The 23,971-nt window shown below is 38.1% G+C and overlaps 1 protein-coding gene across 1 annotated transcript in view; it reads right to left on the bottom strand.

Moving 5' to 3' along the window:
* LOC120932092 (mucin-16-like) overlaps positions 1-23,971 on the bottom strand; it is a 38,148-nt gene that overhangs the window by 1,928 nt on the left and 12,249 nt on the right. The window contains exons 9-17 of the mRNA XM_040344227.1: positions 20,882-21,048; positions 20,774-20,800; positions 15,846-15,997; positions 10,673-10,743; positions 9,631-9,803; positions 7,308-7,489; positions 5,467-5,534; positions 1,974-2,122; positions 223-320 (exon numbers count right to left, since the gene is read on the bottom strand). Of these exons, the coding sequence (XP_040200161.1) occupies positions 223-320; positions 1,974-2,122; positions 5,467-5,534; positions 7,308-7,489; positions 9,631-9,803; positions 10,673-10,743; positions 15,846-15,997; positions 20,774-20,800; positions 20,882-21,048 (1,087 nt within the window). The remainder of the gene's footprint in view (positions 1-222; positions 321-1,973; positions 2,123-5,466; positions 5,535-7,307; positions 7,490-9,630; positions 9,804-10,672; positions 10,744-15,845; positions 15,998-20,773; positions 20,801-20,881; positions 21,049-23,971) is intronic.

The raw sequence follows: 23,971 nt of genomic DNA, 5'->3' as shown, positions 1-23,971 counted from the left end.
ACCTGAGAAGAGGAGGATCTGGGCTGCGCTGCACAAAACCACTAGAACAGCACAGGTAAGTATAATATGTTTGTTATTATGTTAACATTTTTTAAACAAAAAAACAAGACTTTAGTATTGCTTTAACTTGAAGCAAACATAACTCAATGGTCATGTTTCTAGTGATTAAAGTTCTGACTATAATTTGCTTCTTTTCAATATAAAAATAAAAACTTTACTTACCAAAAAGATGATCAAAAAGAGTAAGACAAGTACTAATAAAACAGCCAGGCAAATAAGAATAATGGCCCAAAATGGCAAGTCATAATTTCTTGGGATTTCTGCATTAGAAATACACATAAGCATATTAAAATGTATTGTTATTATTTTGAATCGATTACATACAAAAAAAGGATTGGACATGCTAATTAGATTATGTTTATAGAGAAGATGTATCTGCTAACGGGTTTCTAATTCAGCACAGTCAACCAGACATAGCAAACAGTATAAACTTAAAAGAGATTAAAAGAGGCAGGTTTTAGATCAGATTCATGTACACACACACACGTTCCCTGTAAAACATATATTTAAATTGTATGTTTAGCCAGGCTCAAAGTAGCAGTAAAAGTCAACACAAATTCGAATCCTCCTCCCTCTATTCAAAACTATAACAAAAAAAAGGTTTTGGCTTGAAATCCATTTTAAGGAGTTAGTTTGTCATTATAAAAAAATATACTCTAGGCCAGGGATATGCAATTAGCGGACCTCCAGATGTTGCAAAACTACAATTCCCATCATGCCTCTGCCTCTGGGTGTCATGCTTGTGGCCTTTCAGAGTCTTGCTATGCCTCATGGGACTTGTAGTTCTGCAACAGCTGGAGGTCCGCTAATAGCATATCCCTGCTCTAGGCAGTCCACAAACACCAAAATTCTCAATTTAAAAAATATACATTAATGCTCTTCCCATAACTGTAGGTCAGTTGTGAATGGAGTGAAACTTACCCCAAAGGTTTCTGACAGTTTTCACAGCTCCATTCTGTCCTCTTCTCTGGGACAGACCAGCCATTATAGCAGCAGTATAAGAGTGAGTACCATCCTTTTTCCAAGCCCCACACATGTGTGGGGTTCAGAAGGACAATTCTCGCTTTTGTACCATTGGGAGACTCTCATCTTAATGACTGGTCCATCCTAGAGAACAGGACGGAGCTGGGAAAAATATCAGAAGCATTCTACGCACAATTGACCTACAGGATGAGATTGGTTTAGAGTTTTGGAATTGTGTTCATGAACTGCATAGAGTATTTTTTAAGGTAAACTAACCATTTACCATTTTTTTTTATTTTTACATAAGTTTTTCTTTTATATTGTTCAATTTTGAAAGAAAAATATTCTTTAGTTCATAGAGATAGAAGCAAATATTTACTTTTGCTAGGGACAGTTCATCCAAGATTGATATTTTTCCCAGTCTTCACACCAGCTGAAACAATTACAAGGTGTTCCCACTCTGCATGTTGAGTTTACTGTTTCATTTTCAAATTATGGCGCATACTAATTACTCTATTTTCACCAACATTTAATCTCACTCCAGAAACCGTGACGCTTTAGGATAGGTGGGAACAGTGCCAGAAATTAAGAGGGAATATTAGAAGACAAGGTGGATATGTTGTGATCAGATCAGATCAGACTCAAGGGAAAAAAATCTGCAAACTTGGACATTCTGTTGCTTTAGAAAATATTGTGTAATCAGTTACAGTGCATTCATAATGCATAGCCCATAATGGGGAACATAGACAATGCATTTATCTGTGGAAATTAAAAAGATTGTAAATGTTCCAACAGTGGGGGATTTGATAATTAAATCAATGACATGATGTGTTGGACAGGTTTTAAAAGATGACTGTACATCAGACCTAGAAATTAAATCATTAAGACTTGCATTTGCAAGTCTGTGACTGTAATTATCACATAATTAGAATATTTTAAGGGATCCTTACCTGTAACAGTAATATCCTTTAGGGGATATATTAATCCCAAAATACGTCCTCTATCTGACCCTTGGTTAAATTCATCCTGAACAGACTTCCTGTTTACAACTGGATCATCTTGAAAGTAGCAGTTACATGATACTATGATAGATCCATTCCTGTAAATACAGAGCATTAAGATTTGGACCCTAAAGGATTTCAAAACTGCAGGTTATAAAAACTTTTGCTTCCAAGCAGTAATCTGAAATTTCCACTTTAGAATTTTCATAGTCAAGCACCTTTTAGGAATTACTTGATTTTTAATATTTATGTTTACTCTTTCCATGTCAGAGTGTGCCAGGCTGAAAATCAAGCTGTAAGGATGTGCCCATCGAGCGGTAAGGCTGTTTGACCACATTAAACATACCAAATGTGCTTTCATGGTTACCTGAAAAGTCGTGTTTAATGAAAACCAAACACTTTGTTAACAGTAGTTTAAATGTCCACTCAGGAAAGAGCTAACTCAGTCTCCTTGGGGACTTTATAGCCTGACAATGAACTGAAAAACAGCTAAATACAGTACATATACCTGTCATGAAAGGTAAAGTTGGCCATGGATATATCGACCCTATTTCCCCATCCACACATCCCAAGTGAATGAAAGAATCTTCCCCACTGCACTATTGTATTCTGACTGCGAGGACTTCCCCTCATCCTAATACACAGATTGACTGCAGATTTGATTGAAACTAACATTTCCATCAAGCCCGTTGGAGAGCAGTCGGTCCTTAGATCAACTGATGTTGAACAGAAACTACCATTAGTGGATCAAGATTTTTTCTTTCCCTTTTGAACTGTCCCAAATTTTGATCCACCTTTGGCCAGATTAAAGCTGTACTTTGATAACAAACATATGAGTGGAGATTCAGATTGCTACAAATGCCCATTCCTGACTGGTTCTTTTTAAGGTGAATATTTTTTATCATCAGATTGCATATTTTAAACCATCATTAAGATTGGGATTAATTGAAAAACCAAATATTGTGGTATGTAAGCTCAGAAACATTTATATATTGCAGGGTTATGAAAAACTGTGACTCTGGTTGTAAAATCTCTAAAAAGATCTCCTTTAGCTTTACCAACAACTATGTAGTATGAGAATCTACCTGAGCAATTGATTCACTTTACTGTATTTTCAGTTAGATAGACCGTCATAATGCATAGACTGTAAATCTAATGGAGAATTTACAACTAGACTGTTGTGTATTTAGAAAGCCATAAATTCCACTTCACAATTATGTGCCACTCTGTGTTGGTTTATCACATAAAATCCCAATAAAATACATTTATGTTTTTGGTTGTAACATGAGAAAATGTGGACAATTTCAAGGGGTATGAATACTTTTTCAAGGCATTGTATGGATAGTGCTGAAATGGTTAATGAGTCCATATGGAGGAAAGGATGCTGCAAAGAGCAGACCAAATGGCAGGTTTTCTGTGGTTTCTTGGGCACTCAAAAAAAGAGTATCTGCTATCACTTAACATTAATTTACAATGCTAAAGGTCCATTTTAATATTTGATTGACAAACCCTTTTCACTTAGAAAAAAGCAGTAGGTAGGTAAAAAGATCACTTTAGCTTTTCCATCAACCCCAAACTGGTAAAATGATAGTATGGCAAGGCCCCTGTGTAGCCCTGACTTGTTACGGAAGGACTGTGGGGCTTTTTTTTTCTTTAACCACATGCCAACCAGCGAACGACGATGTTCACAATGGTACGACTGGGCAAATGGGCGTACAGGTGATCGGGAGCAGTGATCAGTGTTGTGTCACTGGTAGCCCATCCCCCCATAGTTAGAATCACTCCCTAGGGCACACTTAACCCCTTCAGCGCCCACTAGTGTTTAACCCCTTCCCCGCCAGTGTAATTTACACAGTAACCATGGCATTTTGATGAATATATGACAATGGTTCCAAAATAGAGTCAAAAGTGTCCGATGTGTCCGCCATAATGTCACAGTCACAATAAAAATCTCAAATCGCCACCATTGCTAATAAACAAATAATAATAATAAAAATGCCATAAAACTATCCCCTATTTTGTAGACGTTATAATTTTTGCGTAAACCAATCAATATACGCTTATTGTGATTTTTTTACCAAAAATATGTAGAAGAATACATATCGGCCTAAACTGAGGAAACATTTTTTATATATTTTTGGGGGATATTTATTAGAGCAAAAAGTAAAAAATATTGCTTTTTTTCAAAATTGTCGCTCTTTTTTTGTTTATAGCACAAAAAAATAAAAAACGCATAGGTCATCAAATACCACCAAAAGAAAGCACTATTTGTAGGAAAAAAAGGACACCAACTTTGTTTGGGTGTCACGTCGTACAACCGCTCAATTGTTAGTTAAAGCGCCGCAGTGCCGAATCGCAAAAAATGTCCCGGTCATTGGATAGCCAAATCTTCCGGGTCTAAGGTGGTTAAGAATGAAAAGGATAGCATGCAAGAAACAATGCAACAGACATGCAGGCTGGCTAACTTCATCACTGGAGGGCCAGAGATCATGTGCTCTATACCATGCTGATACCTAGATTGGATGTTCAAATGTAAAAGAAGTTTGCCTTTTACATGGTTTTGAAAAAAAGAACTAATCATCCTAAAGCACCAGTAGTTTCCTCTTAATGAGAGAATACAACGCACATGCTTGAGACACTGGTAGTCTATCCCTGCTAGATCAGTGAATCAAGTGATATCAGACCGTCCCTAGCTTGATTAAATGTGTGGTAGAGAGCATATCGGTATCCAAAGAAGGTGGCCTGGAGTGGCATGTGGCTGTGTTGGTATGGAGTACCTTCAGTGAGTCAAAAATGATGGGAACATCCCAATGCAGCTGACTGTGAAAGCTAGGAAGAATCTTTTTTTTGCCAATGTAACTGAATTGCAAAACCATCTGTTGACAGTACCGGGAGTGCTGTATATCCAGAACTTAATGAGAACACATACAGTAGTTGTGATCTTAATATCAATGTTTTCTACCAAGAGGCCAGCAAAAAGCATCTACAATGCCTGTGTTCTGCCATTGGTAAAGGGAGATCCAATCTATTGTATTGGTAGCTGGTAGAGCATTATTACATGTGTTACCCACCACCTGCATTTCAATCTTATATGTGATATTTCCTCTTAGTATGCCACTATTTGTCTGCAGTAAAAAATAAAAAAGGGTCCATGAATCAGACTTGAATTGGAATGAGTAAGCATCAATAACCATGGTCCAGTCCAGTTTAAGCTGCAGCGACAACATACAGATTTGGAGGAACCTACCCAAGATTGCTGTCAATACATAGTTTTGAAGACATTTTTATCTTTCCTTATTAGCAAAAATAAGTTTCTACTAAAACTTAAAATGTCTGCTGTAGCTTTCTGCACAATGATTATTAAACTGGAGCTTGGCTCTTTTGGAGCTGGAGGAATTTGAGTATTCACTAATCTAAATATCTATCATATACAGTTCTATACCTTATTGATGAAAGCAAGCAGTATTTGAATTGTTTGCTCAGTGTACTATTTTGATATAGCCCATTCATCTGAAAAACAAAATAAAAACAGTGAGCTGCAATAAATGCATATAAAACTACATTTTTGTCATCAAAACTGTGTCGTATCTTTCTGGCTTCAATAATCAAAGTTACAATATTTCTAAGCTGGAAAGGACTATTCTGGAATCTCATTTGTGTTCCTGATTCACAGCCTGTTCATCTCTAAATTAGGCCTTGTACACACGACCGAGAAACTCAACGGGCGAAACACATAATTTTCCTCTTCGAGTTCCTTGTTAGGCTGTCGAGAAACTCGACAAGCCAATTTTCTCCATTCCCGTCAAGGAAATAGAGAACATGCTCTCTTTTTGGCTCGTCAAGTTTCTCGACAGTTTCCTCGACGAAAATGTACACACGACTGGTTTCCTCGGCAAAAAAATATCTTTTGCCGAGAAACTCGGTCGTGTGTTCGAGGCCAGACTGTGGTATACTGAGTAACATATGCTATTGCTGCAGAAAAGAAAAGCCATACGCAACATGAATAGTCAAAATATATTATAAACTTCTTTAAGGCACAGTCCCTGATGTTACTTTTTCAGCCTACACTTTGAAAGTATCATGGGGGTTGACTTGCTAAAGGCAAATAAGCTTTCACTTTGCTGGGGAATTTTGCCTTAGCTTAGTGAACATGGTGAAATGTTACTTTGCGAAGAATACCCAATCCCATGCAACGAAAGTAAAAAAAATAAAGTCTTTTTGCTTGCACATAACTGGATGATGGAATTCATGAGAGCTTAAACTCAAGGGAACATTCCCTTGCAAAATGAACAGCCTATTTGCCTTAGCAAATGAACCTCATGGTCTCAGTCAGGCACATTTTTTCCCATGTGCAGGCACTTTCACTAAACCATGTGCCACATATGTTTTACAGTCTAGGATGTGGCTGAGCAAAAGCATTTCTTAAGTACTGGTATCAAACACTCCCAAGGGTGTTGAATACCTGTTCTCGCAACATACCATGGTGTCTAATGCCCCAACTGCCCACCTTATCCTAACATAGCGATTGGACTGGGTGGTGCACATGCCAGGGTCGTGATGCTTTGCTTCATATACGAGTCATATTTGCAGAAGCATTGCAACATATAGGCTATACTGTATATGCAGTTTAAATAACTGTTGTGTTAGCCATATACCATATACCAATATACATCTATAAAATAAAGCTATTTTTAGGATGTGAGTCGTATTACAGGCATTGCAGCTATCAACTATAATGAGTACTGTAAGGATATAAGACACATCTGTGTGATCCCAGATCTTTTTTATAGGATAATTAACCCCAGAACAAAAGCCAAAAACTCTTTCACAAAATACAGAAAATACATATTGAGTTTGCCAGAAATACAGTGTCCTGTAAGCTTAACAAGAGATTATCTTCCTTCCTATCTATCTTCTGTAATCTACCAATTACCTTTCCCCTCCTGTAATGGAGAATGAAGCGATACAGAAATGTTTGTAGTCCATACCAGGCCTAGCATGATAACTATGACTCCATCCATAGATACAGCAAAGCAATGATGTAGCCACCCAGAGAAAGGAAGTATGTTATTTTCAGGATCACCGGATGAAAATAAAGCAACAGAAGCTTGAAAAGGAAAAACATCCTCTACACCAAGGACTAGTAGACTGCAACATTTTAAATGTTTGTTTTTTGGCCTAGATACATTTTAATGAAGTTTATTGTATACGGTATTAGTATGGGATATTGTAAAATTAGGTATAGTATTTCAATTAAACTAACATCTACCAACATTTTTTTACCTTGTTCGTTATGTCTTCCTCCAGCATCTGCCGCTTTGTGGGATCATCTGGTACAGAATTGTTGAGTATGGTGAAATTAATATTAAAGCCAAGAAATGCCGAGGAAGGCAGGTTTCCTATGATAGCACTAGCTGTGGTGGTTATGCTGCTGCTAGCCGTTGTGGTTACATCTACCCTGAAAACTGTAGAGACAGCCAGGTTATTAAGTAGTAATGCGAGTAAACCTACATTGTTTGTCAATCCAACAAAAACAGTCAGTCCACTGATAACTGAAACTTTAATTTTATATGGATGGCGGTGAGCCAATTTAGGCTTATGTACACATATTTTTTACAGACTAGCCTTTTAAGCAAAAATGTAAAATATTTTAATAGTATTTAATAAAGTATTTTAATGGAAAAAATAAATTCTCACTTTAGAATATTTTACATATAATTCAGAGAAAATGTTTACACTCATGTCCAACATAAGATACAGAGCTTTATTAAACCCTGCTGTAATCTCTGAGTTGTATAGTATAAAACCCATCAGTGTCCATTTCATTCATTCATCGATCATTATAGTAATTTTACTTTTTAATTTTACATACATACATACATACATACATATATATATATATATATTGGAAACAGGTTAAAAAAAATCATAAAACTTGCAACTGACTTTTCACTTTTCACAGATTGCATTAGGAGTTGGCTTGGTTCACATAACGTACATGCAAAATAAACTAAGGGGTGGGAGCACCCAGTGATGTGATCAACCGGGGTACAAAATGTATTTAACGGCTGGAAAAAGTGGAGCTATTAGATGGTGGGAGCCAGCATCGGGTACAGAGCTCTCTTTTTTGGGGCAGCGGTGGCGCTCATCGTGATTGACGCTGGAATTGCTTTGTGTGACATTGTTTTTTTTAATAAAGGACTTGTCATAAACCGTCTCTGTTTTTATCTACTTTTTACACTTGTTTGGTGAGTGAGAAGTGGTACAATGTACCCCATACTTATTCACATGGGGGGACAGGGGTTGTGAGGAAGAGGCCCTTTTCCCCATGGAGACAATATGCTTTGGGGAGGAGGAAACATCAGTTGTTAAGAGCTGACTTGCGGACCCACTTCTTAATAACCAGCTACTGTTAAGGATGCCGGCGGCTGCACACTCCTAAAATTTGCATCAGAACCACATCTAAATTGCAGCTGAACTGCTGAACAGCTACTTGTCTCAGTTTTTCTCAAGGGCAAAACATTTTTGTTACAGGCATTCCTGACTTGAAAAAGCACTCTTGTTATCATTTAAAGCGGTTCTACAGTTAGGTCCATATATATTTGGACACAGGCACAATTTTAGTTTTTTTCAGGTATTTATCTAACATATTCAAGCTATAGTTATATAAAATATGATATAGGCTGAAAGTGTACACTCTCTAGTGTAATTTGGGGTTATGTACATCAAAATTGGAGAGTTTAGGAATTACAGCTCTTAAAGGGGTTGTAAAGGATTTTTTTTCCCCTAAATAGCTTCCTTTACCTTAGTGCAGTCCTCCTTCACTTACCTCATCCTTCCATTTTGCTTTCAAATGTCCTTATTTCTTCTGAGAAATCTTCACTTCCTGTTCTTCTGTCTGTAACTACACACAGTAATGCAAGGCTTTCTCCCTGGTGTGGAGTGCCATGCTTGCCCCCTCCCTTGGACTGCAGTGTGGAGTTACAGACAGAAAAACAGGAAGTGAGGATTTCTCAGAAGAAATAAGGACATTTAAAAGCAAAATGGAAGGATGAGGTAAGTGAAGGAGGACTGCACTAAGGTAAAGGAAGCTATTTAGGGGAATTTTTTTTTCCTTTACAACCCCTTTAAGAATAGCCATCCCCCTTTTTTCAAGAGACCAAAAGTAATTGGACAATTGAATCAAAAGCTGTTTCATGGCCAGGTGTGGGCTACTCCTTCATTATTTCTTCATCAGCGGCACCCCTCCACTTTCAGAGTACACTGATCAGCAGCTGGCTTGGTTGTTAGATCGACTTATGTCAAGTGGGAATGCCCATAGATGAATAGATCCATCTATTTCAGCTGAACATGAACTGGTTCCCCAAATCTTATGTAGAGTACGCTGTATCTTTGGTAAGCGCAAAATATGATAAGAGTTGATATTACCACATTGACAGATATAGCTGTGACACCAATACCTATAAGTGGTAAAAAATCATGCTTTGGATGAGATGGATGGATGTGGATAAGACATTCTTCCACATGTACTTCACCTTTTGATGTATACCACACCCAAAGCATACTATAAAGCTTATAAACAACACATTTACTGCATTTTACTTACCATCCACGTGAATACTTGATCTAGACAAAGTAAAGTTGCCCAAAGTGGTGCCATTTTGGGTTATTTCTAGGAGTGAGTTTTGAATATCATTTTCTGTGAAGGTTCTTGCCAAAAGGTTCATATTAAAAGTGCAGATAGCTTCTACAGTGGTGTCTACACTTTCGGGAGTTGACCTACAAACATATTTGCATAATAATTTAGAAGTGTATTTGTACACAAAAATATCACCAATACACACTGGGCCAGATCCACGAAAGAATTACGTCGGCGTATCTCTTAATACGCTGCGTAATTTCAAATTTTGCGCGTCGTATCTTTGTTTTGTATCTACAAAACAAGATACAACGGCATCTCGGATGGATCCGACAGGCGTACGTCTTAGTACGCCGTCGGATCTTAGATGCAATTTTTCGGCGGCCGCTATGTGGCGTTTCCGTCGATTTCAGCGTTGAGTATGCAAATTAGCTAGTTACAGCGATCCACGAACGTACGTCCGGTGCATTTTTTTACGTCGTTTGCGTTCGGCTTTTTCCGGCGTATAGTTAAACCTGCTATTATGAGGTGTACTCAATGTTAAGTATGGCCGCCGTTCCCGCCTCGCATTTTGAATTTTTTTACATAGTTTACGTAAGTCGTTCGCGAATAGGGATTTGCGTAGAATGACATCACCGTCTTAACCATTGGCTTGTTCCGGTTTCATTTCGAGCATGCGCACTGGCATACCCCCACGGACGGCGCATGCGCAGTTAAAAAAAAACGTTGTTTACGTCGGGTCACGACGTATTTACATAAAACACGCCCCCCATCACAGAGATTTGAATGCCGCGCCATTATGCCGCCAAAGATACACTACCCTGCCGTAACTTACGCCGCACATTCTTTGTGGATTTGAAAAAAAAAAAAAGTTACGGCGGTGTAGTGTATCTTAGATACGCTGCGCCCGGCGGAGAGAAGCGCAGAGGTACGTGGATCTGACCCAATATATTTATATAGCCACAAATAACATTATTAACCCCGGTTGATAATTTGATGGAATGCTTACCTTAACCTAATTACTTCACAGATTTCAAAGTTGTCCTTTACTCGTGAATTATATTTAAAGCCTTCATTCAGCTAAAACAGGAATAGAAAGTAAGCATTTTGTTGATAAAGCAGGCAAAAGGAACCTGGTTGTGAGAAGCTTCTTGACATTTTCTACTTTAAAAAACTTGTGTAAAAAAAATAATGACAGTTGCAAAAATAGATATAAACAAGAGTGGATGTTAGATAAACTAGTATACTTGGTTTATGGTTTAGGGGCTGACATTCCTCCCAGAGATACAAAAAAATAACTTTCTTTTTAGCACTCAAAACACTGCCAATCATTGCATGAAAAAATTATACAGAAGTATGATAATAAATGCTCATAAAACATAAATATATATTCAACAAATGAAATATATTGGTACAATCAATGTATAATATATATGACTGCAAATCAAAGTTAAAATGCAAATTAGCAGTAAAATTACAGTTTTTGACTTCTTTGTTTCACTTCTGTTTGTAAACAAAGAGGCCTGGGATTCCATTCATCCATATCTTATCTTATACCTAGATGGTATAGATTCTAATGGGGGGGGGGGCATAGAGGTCCCCCTAAAAATACACACCAGATTCTTATCCTTGATAAGAGTCTGGTATGGATGTCAAGAAGGAATCCTGGGCTGGGTGAGAATATGCCACTAATGGTTAGGATATTGGCGGCGAATGCCGGTTCTCTAAAAACCATCTTGAGAGTGAAGCTGTCACATTTAGTAGCAGTAGTAATATTGCTGCTAAATGTTTCACTGTCTGTTTCAGCAAGAGGTGCAGCTTGGCTGAAACCTGTTTGATTTGCTTCACCTCTCAACCAGCAAAATTCATAAGCTCATCCCTATTTGGGAACTACTTACCTAGTCTCATCCTGAAGAAGCACTGTACTGTGAAACATATCGACTTTGAGTTTGCGCCAACATTACATATAATAAAACAATTTTATTAGCATGGTAAAGTGGTTAATTAATACTGTACATACTGTATATTGAATGCAACAAAATATTTATATTCTACAATATGGATTTATATCTAGATACATTTTATCAGACTTATTAACAAAAAATCTGTATGATGATTTTATATGATGTTTAGTTTTGCTTTCAGTGCTGAAAAGAAAGTCCCATTTTTGTATTTGATCATTTATTAAATTATCAAAACATGTACTTTACTTTTTTAAATTATGAATGCATTTTAAGAACATTAATGCTATAATACCGCGGTTCCCAAATGCTTCTGTTCGCAAACAGACAAGTTCACAAAACTTTGCTTCAGTACGCAAACTCCACTTCGGTTCACGAACATGAGCCGTGGTCTTTTTCCCTGCTCTGACACGTGGTCGTGACTTCCTGAAGGTGAGATAGCGGTTACAGAGAGACACTGAAAGTGTGAAGACACTTATGCCCTGTACACACGATCGGTTCATCCGATGAAAACGGTCTGATGGATTTTTTCATCAGATATGCGATGAAGCTGACTTCCATCAGTCGTGCCTACATGCCATCAGTTCAAAAAACGATCGTTTCAGAGCGCGGTGACGTAAAACACAACGATGTGCTGAGAAAAATGAAGTTCAATGCTTCCGAGCATGCGTCGACTTGATTCTGAGCATGCGTCGATTTTTAATCGATGGATTTCCCCACAGACGATCGGATTTTTCTATAGTTTTTTTAACCATCAGATAATTTTTCACCGATGGGAAAAAAACAGATGGGGCCCACACACGATCGGTTCATCTGATGAAAACGGTCTATCAGACCGTTTTCATCAGACGAACCGATCGTGCGTACGCGGCATTACAGTATTGAGATGCTTTTTGGTGTGCTTTTTAGCACATTCTGTACTGTACCGTACATCCAGTATGACTCCAAAGAATATTCAGAGCAAGCATGGTGGTAAGAAGAAAGTGCAGAGTAGTAATGAAGGTGACAAGACTGTTTAGAGCAAGCATGTTGTTGAAAAGAAAATGCAGAGTGGTAATGCAGGTGATAAGAATGTGTTAGTTAGTGTTCCCTCTCTTCATACTGCACTGTACTGTTCTTTGTTTCATATTTTTGTGGTTCAAAAACAAAAAAAAATTCAGAACGGATTAACCTGATTTACATTGAACAGTATGGGAAAATTTGCCTTAGTTTGCGACCAATTCGGTTTGCGACCAGAGACGTGGAACAAATTACGTTTTGTGAACCGAGGTATCACTGTATATAAAAAAAAAATACACGTACAAGGGCTAAGGTGAGCAATATATAAATGTAGGTAAATTACATTTTATAAAATTAACATTATATTAAGCACAAGTTACTGTAAGTATTTTCTGTAAATATTTTCTCTCCATTATTACATTTTACCTGTACATTTTCAATGTCATTTTCACATGTTATGCCTGTTGTTCTTGAAAAATTACTAGTATATGTTGTAATCTCTTGTTTTTTAACTTGTTTATGTGCACCCCACTGCTTACAACATTTGTATCTAGCAATGCTTAACGCAGAACTTAACAAAGCCATTATGGTGTAGTTCAAGACAGAAGTATGTTTGAACAAATTAACATGTGATCTTGTAGTTACAGAATACAGAATACAGAGTACTTTATTAATCCCAAAGGGAAATTGGAAATTGTTATGACACAGATACACTTAACAAAGACAACACAAGATCACAACAATAAACTGAACAAGAAGCAAAACACAACAAAATTACCAATAACAGCCATTAACACCAAATAACAAAATTAAAACTACACTACAAATAAAACATCCATACAATTAAAATACAATACATAACATAAATTAAAATAACAGGCAAACTACCAAATACAAATAATACACCACTTTCTCTAAGGCCTCGTACACATGATAGGTTAACCAGAGGACAACGGTCTGAAGGACCGTTGTCCTAGGTTAACCTATGAAGATGACTGATGGTCCGTCGTGCGTACACAACATCAGTTAAAAAATCGATCGTGTCAGAACGCGGTGACGTAAAACACAACGACGTGCTGAAAAAAACTAAGTTCAATGCTTCCAAGCATGCGTCCACTTGATTCTGAGCATGCGCGGGTTTTTAACCGATGGTTTTGCATACTAATGATCGGTTTTGACCTATCGGTTAGCAATCCATCGGTTAAATTTTAAAGAAAGTTGCCATTTTTTTAACCTAAGGTTAAATAACCTATGGGGCCTGCACACGATCGGTTTGGACTGATAAAAACGGTCCTTCAGACCGTTGTCCTCTGGTTAACCTATCGTGTGTACGAGGCCTAACACCACCCCAAATAATAACCAACACAATACTATAAAAACAACACAAAATCCTGATCATAAACCAGAATTAAATATTCACCTCCAGCCCTCACAGAAAATAATTACAGTATCTCACAAAAGTGAGTAAACCCCTCACATTTTTGTACATATTTTATTATATCTTTTCATGTGACAATACTGAAGAAATGACACTTTGCTGAAGCTGGAGGAGCGCAAGGTCTCTAACATCCACCAGCTCCATGATGTTGTCATGGAGGAGTGGAAGAGGACTCCAGTGGCAACCTGTTAAGCTCTGGTGAACAGTACTCCATGCCCAAGAGGGTTAAGGCAGTGCTGGAAAATAATGGTGGCCACACAAAATATTGACACTTTGGGCCCAATTTGGACATTTCCACTTAGGGGTGTACTCACTTTTGTTCCCAGCGGTTTAGACTTTAATGGCTGTGTGTTGAGTTATTTGGGGGGGACAGCAAATTTACACTATTATACAAGCTGTACACTCACTACTTTTTTTCATTATTGTCACATGAAAAGGTATAATAAAATATTTACAAAAATGTGAGGGTTGTACTCGCTTTTGTGAGATACTGTATATAGCTTGATCGCCACAGGCAAAAATGATATCCTGTGTCGCTCTGTGGTGCATTGCAGGTGTAACAATCTGTCACTGATTATACTCTGCAGAATGACCAGTGTATTGTGGAGAGGGTGGGAGGAGTTGTCCAAGGTTGAACGTAACTTAAACAACATTCTTCCCTTCAACACTGTTGTAAAAGACTCAAATTCCAATCCAGCAACATCTCTGGCCTTGCAAATCAGTTTGTTGAGTCTGTTGGTGTCAGACACCCTAAGCCTGCTTCCCCAGCATGCCACTCCATACAGGAGAGCGCTGGCCACCACAAACACATAAGGGCTCTGGTCCTTCCTATAGAGCACCTCTGTGTTCTTGCTCCAGTCCAGCTTATTATCTATGTGCACCCCCCAGATACTTGTAACTCTCTACTACCTCCACATCCACTCCTCGAATGGAAATTGGGGCCACTGGTGGCTTTCTCTTTCTGAAATCCACAACCAGCTCCTTTGTCTTTGCCACATTTAGATACAGATGATTAACTTCACACCATGTGACAAAGTCCTCCACCACAGTCCTATACTCAGTCTCTTTTCCATCCCTGGTACATCCCACTACCACAAATAGTAAATAGTTTGAGGTTATTAGAAAGTGTGATTAAAAATAGGGTAAGCCTACATTACATTGTATAGCTATGTTGCTGGAGTTCAAGAAAAAGTTCTAATTGTGAACACCTACTGTTGGGATAACAAAAGTAGATTGCATTTTCCGCCTCTTTTGGAGGCATAGTAATATGTACTATATATATATATATATATATATATATATATATATATATATATATATATATATATATATATATATATATATATATATATATATATATATATATATATATATATAGATCTACTATAGAATGAGAAATGTCATATATTAATTAATTATAGACATAACATATATGAGAGAATTTAGGAAAGGAAAAGTGCACTTACCTTTTCTGATTCCCCTCCTGACCAAAACCGCCCCTTACACCAACCCAGAAATATACTTACCTGCATCCCTGTGGCCAAGGCCTATCACAATGTGGTCAGCTTTCAGTAAAAATCAATGATGAGCTGCTAGTTGACCACAGGCCAGTTCACTATTTCCTAGTGCACCAGCAAGTTGTTTGATACATTATAAATATGTCAGAAAGGCGCTACCATGCATACTCCAAAATGTGGTGTATAAACAAATGGCATAATAATTTCAGTACACTACTTTTATATTAATATTCCCAATAATTCATGTTTAATAAGGATGTCACTTACCAAGTTATCGAGTTTGCTTTTTAAAATTATGAATGGGCCAGAGGTTTTGTTTGCTAGACTTGCGTTAAAGTTAAGGTTTGTTATTGTAAAATTAAGAAAGAATTGCCTGGGTCCAAAAATTCTGAATGTAGTCAAAGATGGAGATTTGGTTGCTAAAATTACAAAAAGAGGAATTATTTACCAAAGATATGTTTACACTTAACTTTCAATTTTTTTTTATTAAAAAAAAAATATATATATAATGTGTTACTATACATCTTAAGTCTACAAGAAGATCCATCTATAGTACATGGGATGGCAATGCAACATGAAAAAGATGGTACCGATGGCTATAGTACCTAGAAAACACAGCGGTTTATTATTTAAAACTGGAGATTGCAAAATCTGGTGCAGCTGTGGATTGTAGACAATCAGGTTCTAACTTCAGCTTGATCAATTAGGCTTTGATAAAGATTTTGCACTCTCCGGTTTTAGTAAATCAACCCCAAATTCCTTACCTACAAAATACACTAAAAGCTAAAGCCAATAATGACTAAAGCCTTGTACACACGATCAGTCCATCCCATGAGAACGGACTGAAGGACCGTTTCATCGGTTAACCGACAAAGCTGACTGATGGTATGATGTGCCTACACACCATCAGTTAAAAAACTGATCGAGTCCAATGCGGTGACGTAAAACACAACGACGTGTTGAGAAAAACGAAGTTCAATGCTTCTAAGCATGCGTCGACTTGATTCTGAGCATGCGCGGGCTTATAACCGATGCTTTTGCATACTAACTGTTGGTTTTGACCGATCGGTTAGGTGTCCATCGGTTGAATTTTAAAGCAAGTTCTAAATTTTTTGACCGAAGGATAACTGACCGATGGGGCCATCGGTTTGGACTGATGAAACAGACCTTCAGTCCGTTTCCATCGGTTTTGACTGACCATGTGTACAAGGCCTAAGTCTCCATAATCTATTCAAGTTAACCTCTCCCTGTCCACCCATAGCCTATAAACTGTGGACGGTAAGCAGCGCTGATGCGGGTTAACATACCTGTATGTCAGCAAACATTGGTGGGTCCTGCGTGGCTCACAGAGTGCATATCCGAGAGCCCGGTAATTGGCATGTCACTCGGACACATTGGATTACATATATCCAAAAATGAGTGCTGGTGTCGCCCTACCTACAAAATAGCACTGCTCAGCACTCAAGAGTAAGCAATAAAGATAATTGGCAGCAGAATGTGAGATGTGAATATACAAAATCGAGCAGCTGCTTAAATACATAAAACATCAAACATACAGTAATCAAAAAAAACTCTTAATAGTCCCAGAGTCCAGTGTAATACTGTAGCAGCGCTACTCTCAAACCATCGTTTGAAAGACCTCTATATGTAGTGCATATAGGAAACAATAATGGTGCAGGTAAACTAGATGTCGTTGATCATAATATTCCTTAACAAGTGCTCCTTTCACCAGGGTGTAGTCACCACGTGGGGGGATATTCTCCCCTTTTGGGGATGCACTCACCAAAATGTGAAATTAAATCAGCATGGAACAATCATGTGCATCTGTCCTGAATGTTGAACTCTCCACCACTTGCTTTCACTTGTTGAGTCCAAACCGCAATCCCATATAAGGAAACACATTCATATAGTGCAGTACTGTTTAAAAAGTTTATTAGAAGCCCACATGTACACCTTATACAAATATGCGTACCCCAAGAAAAAAGATCTCAAGCATGTATTGTGTTACTTGTGCCTGTGTTTGCTCCGGTCACCAAATCAATGAAGCCGCTCTGTTAACAGTACGCCTGCAGACTTCCTTGTTCCTGGCGCCCTCAGACGAAGTCAGCCAATGACGAAACACGTCAGGGTGTGACTCCTATCGCACGACCAGAAACACTGTGAGCGTTCCAAGGACCAGGAACAAGGAAGTCTGCAGGCGTACTGGTAACAGAGCGGCTTCATTGTCATGGTGACCGGAGCAAACACAGGTACAAGTATCACAATACATGCTTGAGATCTTTTTTCTTGGGGTACGCATATTTGTATAAGGGGTACCTGTGGGGTTTTAATAAACTTTTTAAACGGTACTGCACTATATGAATTTGTTTCCTTATATGGGATTGCAGTTTGGACTCAACAAGTGAAAGCAAGTGGTGGAGAGTGCAACATACAGGACAGATGCAGATGAATGTTCCATGCTGATTTAATTTCACATTTTGGTGAGTGCATCCCCAAAAGGGGGGTGACTAACCCCTGGTGAAAGGAGCACTTGTTAAGGAATAATATGATCAACGACATCTTGTTTACCTGCACCATTATTGTTTCCTATATGCACTACATATAGAGGTCTTTCAAACGGTGGTTTGAGAGTAGCGCTGCTAGAGTATTACACTGGACTCTGGGACTATTAAGAGTTTTTTTTTATTACTGTATGTTTGACATTGGATTACATTACTGCTGTGTCGGGTGATAACATAATCGTCTACCATGTAATGGTTGTGTCTAACCACAGCAATAACATAGTACTCAATGTAAACCAAATGTAAACATCAGGTCTTTCTGCTCTTAAACAGATCAGCTGCAAGAGCAGAGAGAACCATTGCTGCAGCCTGTGAGGCCTCGTACACACGACCAGTTTCCTCGGCAGAATTCAGCTTCCGACCGAGTTTCTGGCTGAATTCTGCCGAGAAACCCGGCCGTATGTACAATTTCGGCCGAGAAGGCCGACGAGGACCTCGGCGAGGAAATAGAGAACATGTTCTCTATTTCCTCGTTGTTCTATGGGAGAACTCGGCCCGCCAAGGTCCTCGGCGGCTCCAGGACTGAACTGGCCGAGGAACTCGATGTGTTTGGCACGTCGAGTTCCTCGGCCGTGTGTACGAGGCCTGAGTGTACACTCACAGACTGCAGTCTAAGCCTGCCCAGTGTCCCTGATCACCGCCCCCAACATTATACAAATAAAGAGTGCAGCCAGCCCCTGTCATCTGCCCCAGTGTCACCAGTGCTCAAAGTAACAACGTCATACACCATACCGACGTCTTGACCACTGCCATGCACCATATTAGTGCCCTGATCACAGTCATACACGATACCAGCATCTTGATCACCACCACATCATACCAGTGTCCTGATCACCACCATGCCCGATACTAGCATCCTAATCGCCATATGCCATAGCATAGTTTGTAGACTCTAACTTTGATGCAGACAAAATAATATACCGTAAACTGTTTTGGGTTATTTTTACAAAAAAAATTGTAAGAATACATTTTGGCCTAATGTTATGAAGAAAGATTATTTATTTGCTATAAACTGTAGAAAATAGTTTTTTTTTCACATTTTTTGTATTTTTTGTTTACATAGCAAAACATAAAAAACCCAGTGGTAATTGAATACCACCAAAAGAAAGCTCCATCGGTCTAAAAAAAAATGACGAAACATGTATTTGGGTACAGTGTTGCATGCCTGAGTATTTGTCACTCAAATTGGATCGCAAATGCTAGGGAGTTGAAACATCAGTGTTTTTTTTCCCCTATCACATTATAAGAAAACAAATACTACCCAGCACACAATATCTAATTTCTCAGAAGCCCCAAATGAGCAAATAAACTAAATGTATGGAGCAAGTCTCATTTTATAATATCCAAAACTTGCTGCTGCCAACGTTGGACAAATTATTGGGTACTTTTAGAAAAATACAGTATTATGTACACAAGCAATGTATGCCACTATGTAATGCAATACACAGAAACTATATATGAATTCATTAGCCATGATGTAGTCATTGTAGATCTTCTATATATTTTAATGCCATGCCATTTTAAGCATGCGTGCCAGTAGGTTTTTGGTGAATCAGACTTAGTACTCAATGATTTAAAGTTGGAAGCCTAAAAAGTTTTCACAATCCTTTAAAAGTGCAAGTTGTATTGGCAAGCATTAGAAGTACACTTCCAATGGACAGATCAATTTGGTGAGATGTTTACTGGACAACCTGTATACAGATTTGCCCAGATGGGATTATCCACATTTGGTCAGGCTATTTAAATGCATAATATACACAGAGCAAGTCACTAAGCTAGGGACATGGCAGGGTGAATTTAGCTATTTATGATTGTAAACCTTATAATTGTAAAATGCAAAAGTTCACATTATAAACACATTTTTTTATTTAAAAGATCATCTTGGTTTATCATATAACATACTGTATATTTAACATTAATACTGTATATTCATATATATAACAAATTCAATATAATAATATCTACTTCTAAAAAAAAATAATATCAGCATATAGTTAAATAATGTAAAGTAGTAGCAATGCTTGAAAAATCAAAAAGAGCACTATCCTATCCTTAGCCTCGGACCCCACTACAGCTGTCTTCTCTCTAATGTAGGAATACAATGAATGTATGGATAGGTGAAGGAGATATCTCAGACACTATCAGAGCTATAATGTAATGCACTATGAAGTTAGAATTGCATATATGTAATCCTGTCCCACTTCCTCCTTCTGCCCAGGGGCGCTAAGGCGATACGTCATATCGCCTTCTGGCGGCCCCTCCCTGTAGGCGATCGCCTGGGACACATGACAGGTCCCAGGCGATCGCCTGAACAATCAGATAGCGCAGCGCGCTCGCGCATGCACAGTGAGTGCCCGGCCATGAAGCCAAAAGCTGTCACGGCTGGGTGCCCACAGTAACAATGAGGATGCCGGCCGGAGAGGGGGGGAGAGGAGCAGAGCTCCGGCTGGTGCGTGGAGCAGGTGAGTGCATGTTTATTAAAAGCCAGCAGCTACACTTTTTGTAGCTGCTGACTTTTAATAAACATAAAAAATGCCTGGAACTCCCCTTTAATTAAAATTCTTTTTTTATATCCAGCTATTTTTATATGAAATACATTCTTTACTGCTATTTAAATAATGTATAATAACTTACTTGTTGTAGCCATGGCCTTATTGTATCCTAGAACACAAAGGTAGATTTTTACTTTGGTGTTTGAAATTTCTACATTCACTATCTACAAATAGATTGGATTACTCTTACCATTGACATAAAGAGAGTTTGCATCTAGCTTGTAGATACTCAACTTGGTAACATTTAAGGTCATGGAAGACACCTCATTGTAAAATGCCCCTGCATCAAATTTCAGCCCTGTAGCATCCTTCTTAATATTACAAACTAAGTTTACTTTGGTGCCAACTGCATTGAATCTGGTGAACGGAAAATTAATATTTTTTAGTCATCAGTATCACAAGTGGTAATGCCATTTTCAAGTATACAATAAAAGTACAAGGTTATAATTGTAATTGATTTTACTACTACCTTTTTTAGATGTGAGAAAATGTACTGATCCTATATGCACAGACAAAAGTAGTCTGAAGCAGCAATTTTATGTTGGAAGACTATTTGATAGCATCAGATAAAAACTATTTTTTATTGCCATGTCCTTATGAGAGGAAATCTCTGCAATGGGGACACAGACATCAATAAAAAAAGATCCTGACTGAGGTTTGTACACTAAAAGAAAAATTAAATAAATGACTAATGTAACAACTGATTTACCGAATGAGAACTTTTTACCCTACTGATTTGAAAAGGAAATGTGCAAAAAAGCTGTTGACAGGACAAGGCCCTGTCCATTCAAAACTGATTTTTTTTTTTGTTAAATAATAACAATTTCTTACATTTCTCATCCCAAAGCTCATCACACACTTATGATATTTACACAAGCTTATAATACTAAGGCTATACAGGTAGTACACATTTTAACAAAAGCATATAAACTGCAGAAATACACTAGTTATGTACCAGAATTCCGAGGCAGAACAAAGGCATTAGAAATGCCTGAAAATGTCAGATGCTAAAAATCTTACCAGTCCATGTAACTCTACAAGTAAGCAAAGATTGGAGTGATTGGTGGTGAGGCTGGTAAATATTATTATTAACATTCTTTTACGTCTTTTTTTAAATTTTCTACAGGCTGTGGCTATATTCAATAATTCACCGGTAATTCAGATGTGAGTTGAAAGTTCTCTAAAAACCATAGATTCTGTTAACTGAACTTATCATATGCTATTCACATTCCTAAATGTGATTAACATATTGCATCTATCGAGCCACTGGAGGAACTTGTGACGGTATCGGTATGATATCCCCGTCAACGTTCCCTTCTTCCCATAACGAAAATCACCCCAATATTCCACAAGGAGGGATATCCCTGGAATCGCCCAGAAAGATGAGACAAGCTTACTGCTTGAACAACACAGACTTTAATGTTATATCACACAGCTTATATGTCATTTCCAAAACTGTTACAATGACAAATCTCCGCCCCCTCACACTGGGGCTTCCATACAGATGACTAGGTAGACACGACGGGGCCGATGCTGAAAACACATTTTCTTTAGACAATGACATCAGTGACGCTGAGCACTAGCTGTACTGAATACATCAACCAGACCGCTCGACCCCGCATATAGAGACATAATTACCACAATGAAGCAATCAGAATAATTAACACAAGCCACTTAAACACAGATCTCCTTCACACAACACAATAGATCAATTAACCTTTAGAAATAGTGAGGGGACATTAGCACGTCAATAACCTGTCAGAGGAATGAATCACATGAAATTCCTTTCTACCTCTACCCATATGGCTAGCAGGGAGCAGTAAACTGAGACATATAGGCAAATGTATCACAGAACTAATTACACATCTGTAAATTAAATGTAATAATTGAAATATGCAATAGCACCACCCAAGTTAACACGTAAAAGATGTTTTCGGGTAAACATTTAGATAATAACACAAATGTGTATTCACTAAACATAATAGTAATTTTTAAATCTTGTTGTGTCCTATTAATAAGCAGTTAAATACTATAAACAATGGGCCAGATTCACAAAAGGGATACGACGGCGTATCTGCTGATTCGCCGTCGTATCCCTGTTTCTATCTATGCGACTGATTCATAGAATCAGTTACGCATAGATATCCCTAAGATCCGACAGGTGTAATAGTTTTACACTGTCGGATCTTAGGATGCAGTACCGCGGCCGCCGCTGGGGGGAGTTTGCGTCGTAAACCAGCGTCGGGTATGCAAATTAGCAGTTACGGCGACTTACAAAACTTTTTCCCGTTGTTACGTCGCCGCAAGTGTTAGTTTGCCGTCGCAAAGATAGGGCACCTTTTACAAAGTGTAAAATTAGTACAAGTAAAAGTATACCCGTCTTTCCCGCGTCGCTTTTGAATTTTTAAAAAAAAATAATAATTCCCGGCGCAAGTCTTTTTTTCACGTCGCGAGTCACAAAACGTCAGCGTGTCGTAATTTCACGCAAAGCACGTCGGGAAATTTGCGTAGGGAGCATGCGCAGTACGTCCGGCGCGGGAGCGCGCCTAATTTAAATGGTACCCGCCCCATTTGAATTGGCCCGCCTTGCGCCGGACGGATTTAGGATACAACGCCGCAAATTTCCAGGTAAGTGCTTTGGGGATCAGGCACTTAGCCAGAATATTTGCGGCGGTGTAACCTAAATCAGTTACGTTACGCTGCGCCCGGGCTACGTGAATCTGGCCCAATGTTATTACAATTCCCTCAAAAAATCTGCAAAATAATAAATGGAGAGAAATGAAAACTGGTAAGCTCATGAGTAAAGCTCTTTTAAAGCGTGTACTCATTTTTTTTCTATCAATTGCTCGGGATATGCTACAGAACATTTTTCTGCATCTATAAAAATTTTTGACCGACAGCACAGGACAATTCTGTGGCAATGGACCATTTATTCAGTAAGGAATCAGAAAAAATAAAGCTATACTGTAAATTGCAGTAACCTACAGTAAGCATTTGATTTCAATTTATGGAAGCCAGAATCCTGGCAAAAAAATTCTAATTTTAACACTTTGCATTTCACTGTTACTGAAATGGCTTAAATCCAATGGATGATTTGTATAATATATGTATATCATTTGTGATAGCTAATTATTAATAAATAAGGTATTAGTTTTAAAGCGGTGCATAGATGGACTAATGTTGTTATATCAAGCCATAAATAAAACATGTCAACTTTATACATTACATGAAAATAAGAGACAAAGTTACGAAGGCGACAAGAGTACACATTGTTTAACGC

Source organism: Rana temporaria, chromosome 1 (assembly GCF_905171775.1).
Source record: "Rana temporaria chromosome 1, aRanTem1.1, whole genome shotgun sequence".
NCBI lineage: Eukaryota > Metazoa > Chordata > Amphibia > Anura > Ranidae > Rana > Rana temporaria.
This window is presented reverse-complemented; position numbering and strand designations above follow the sequence as displayed.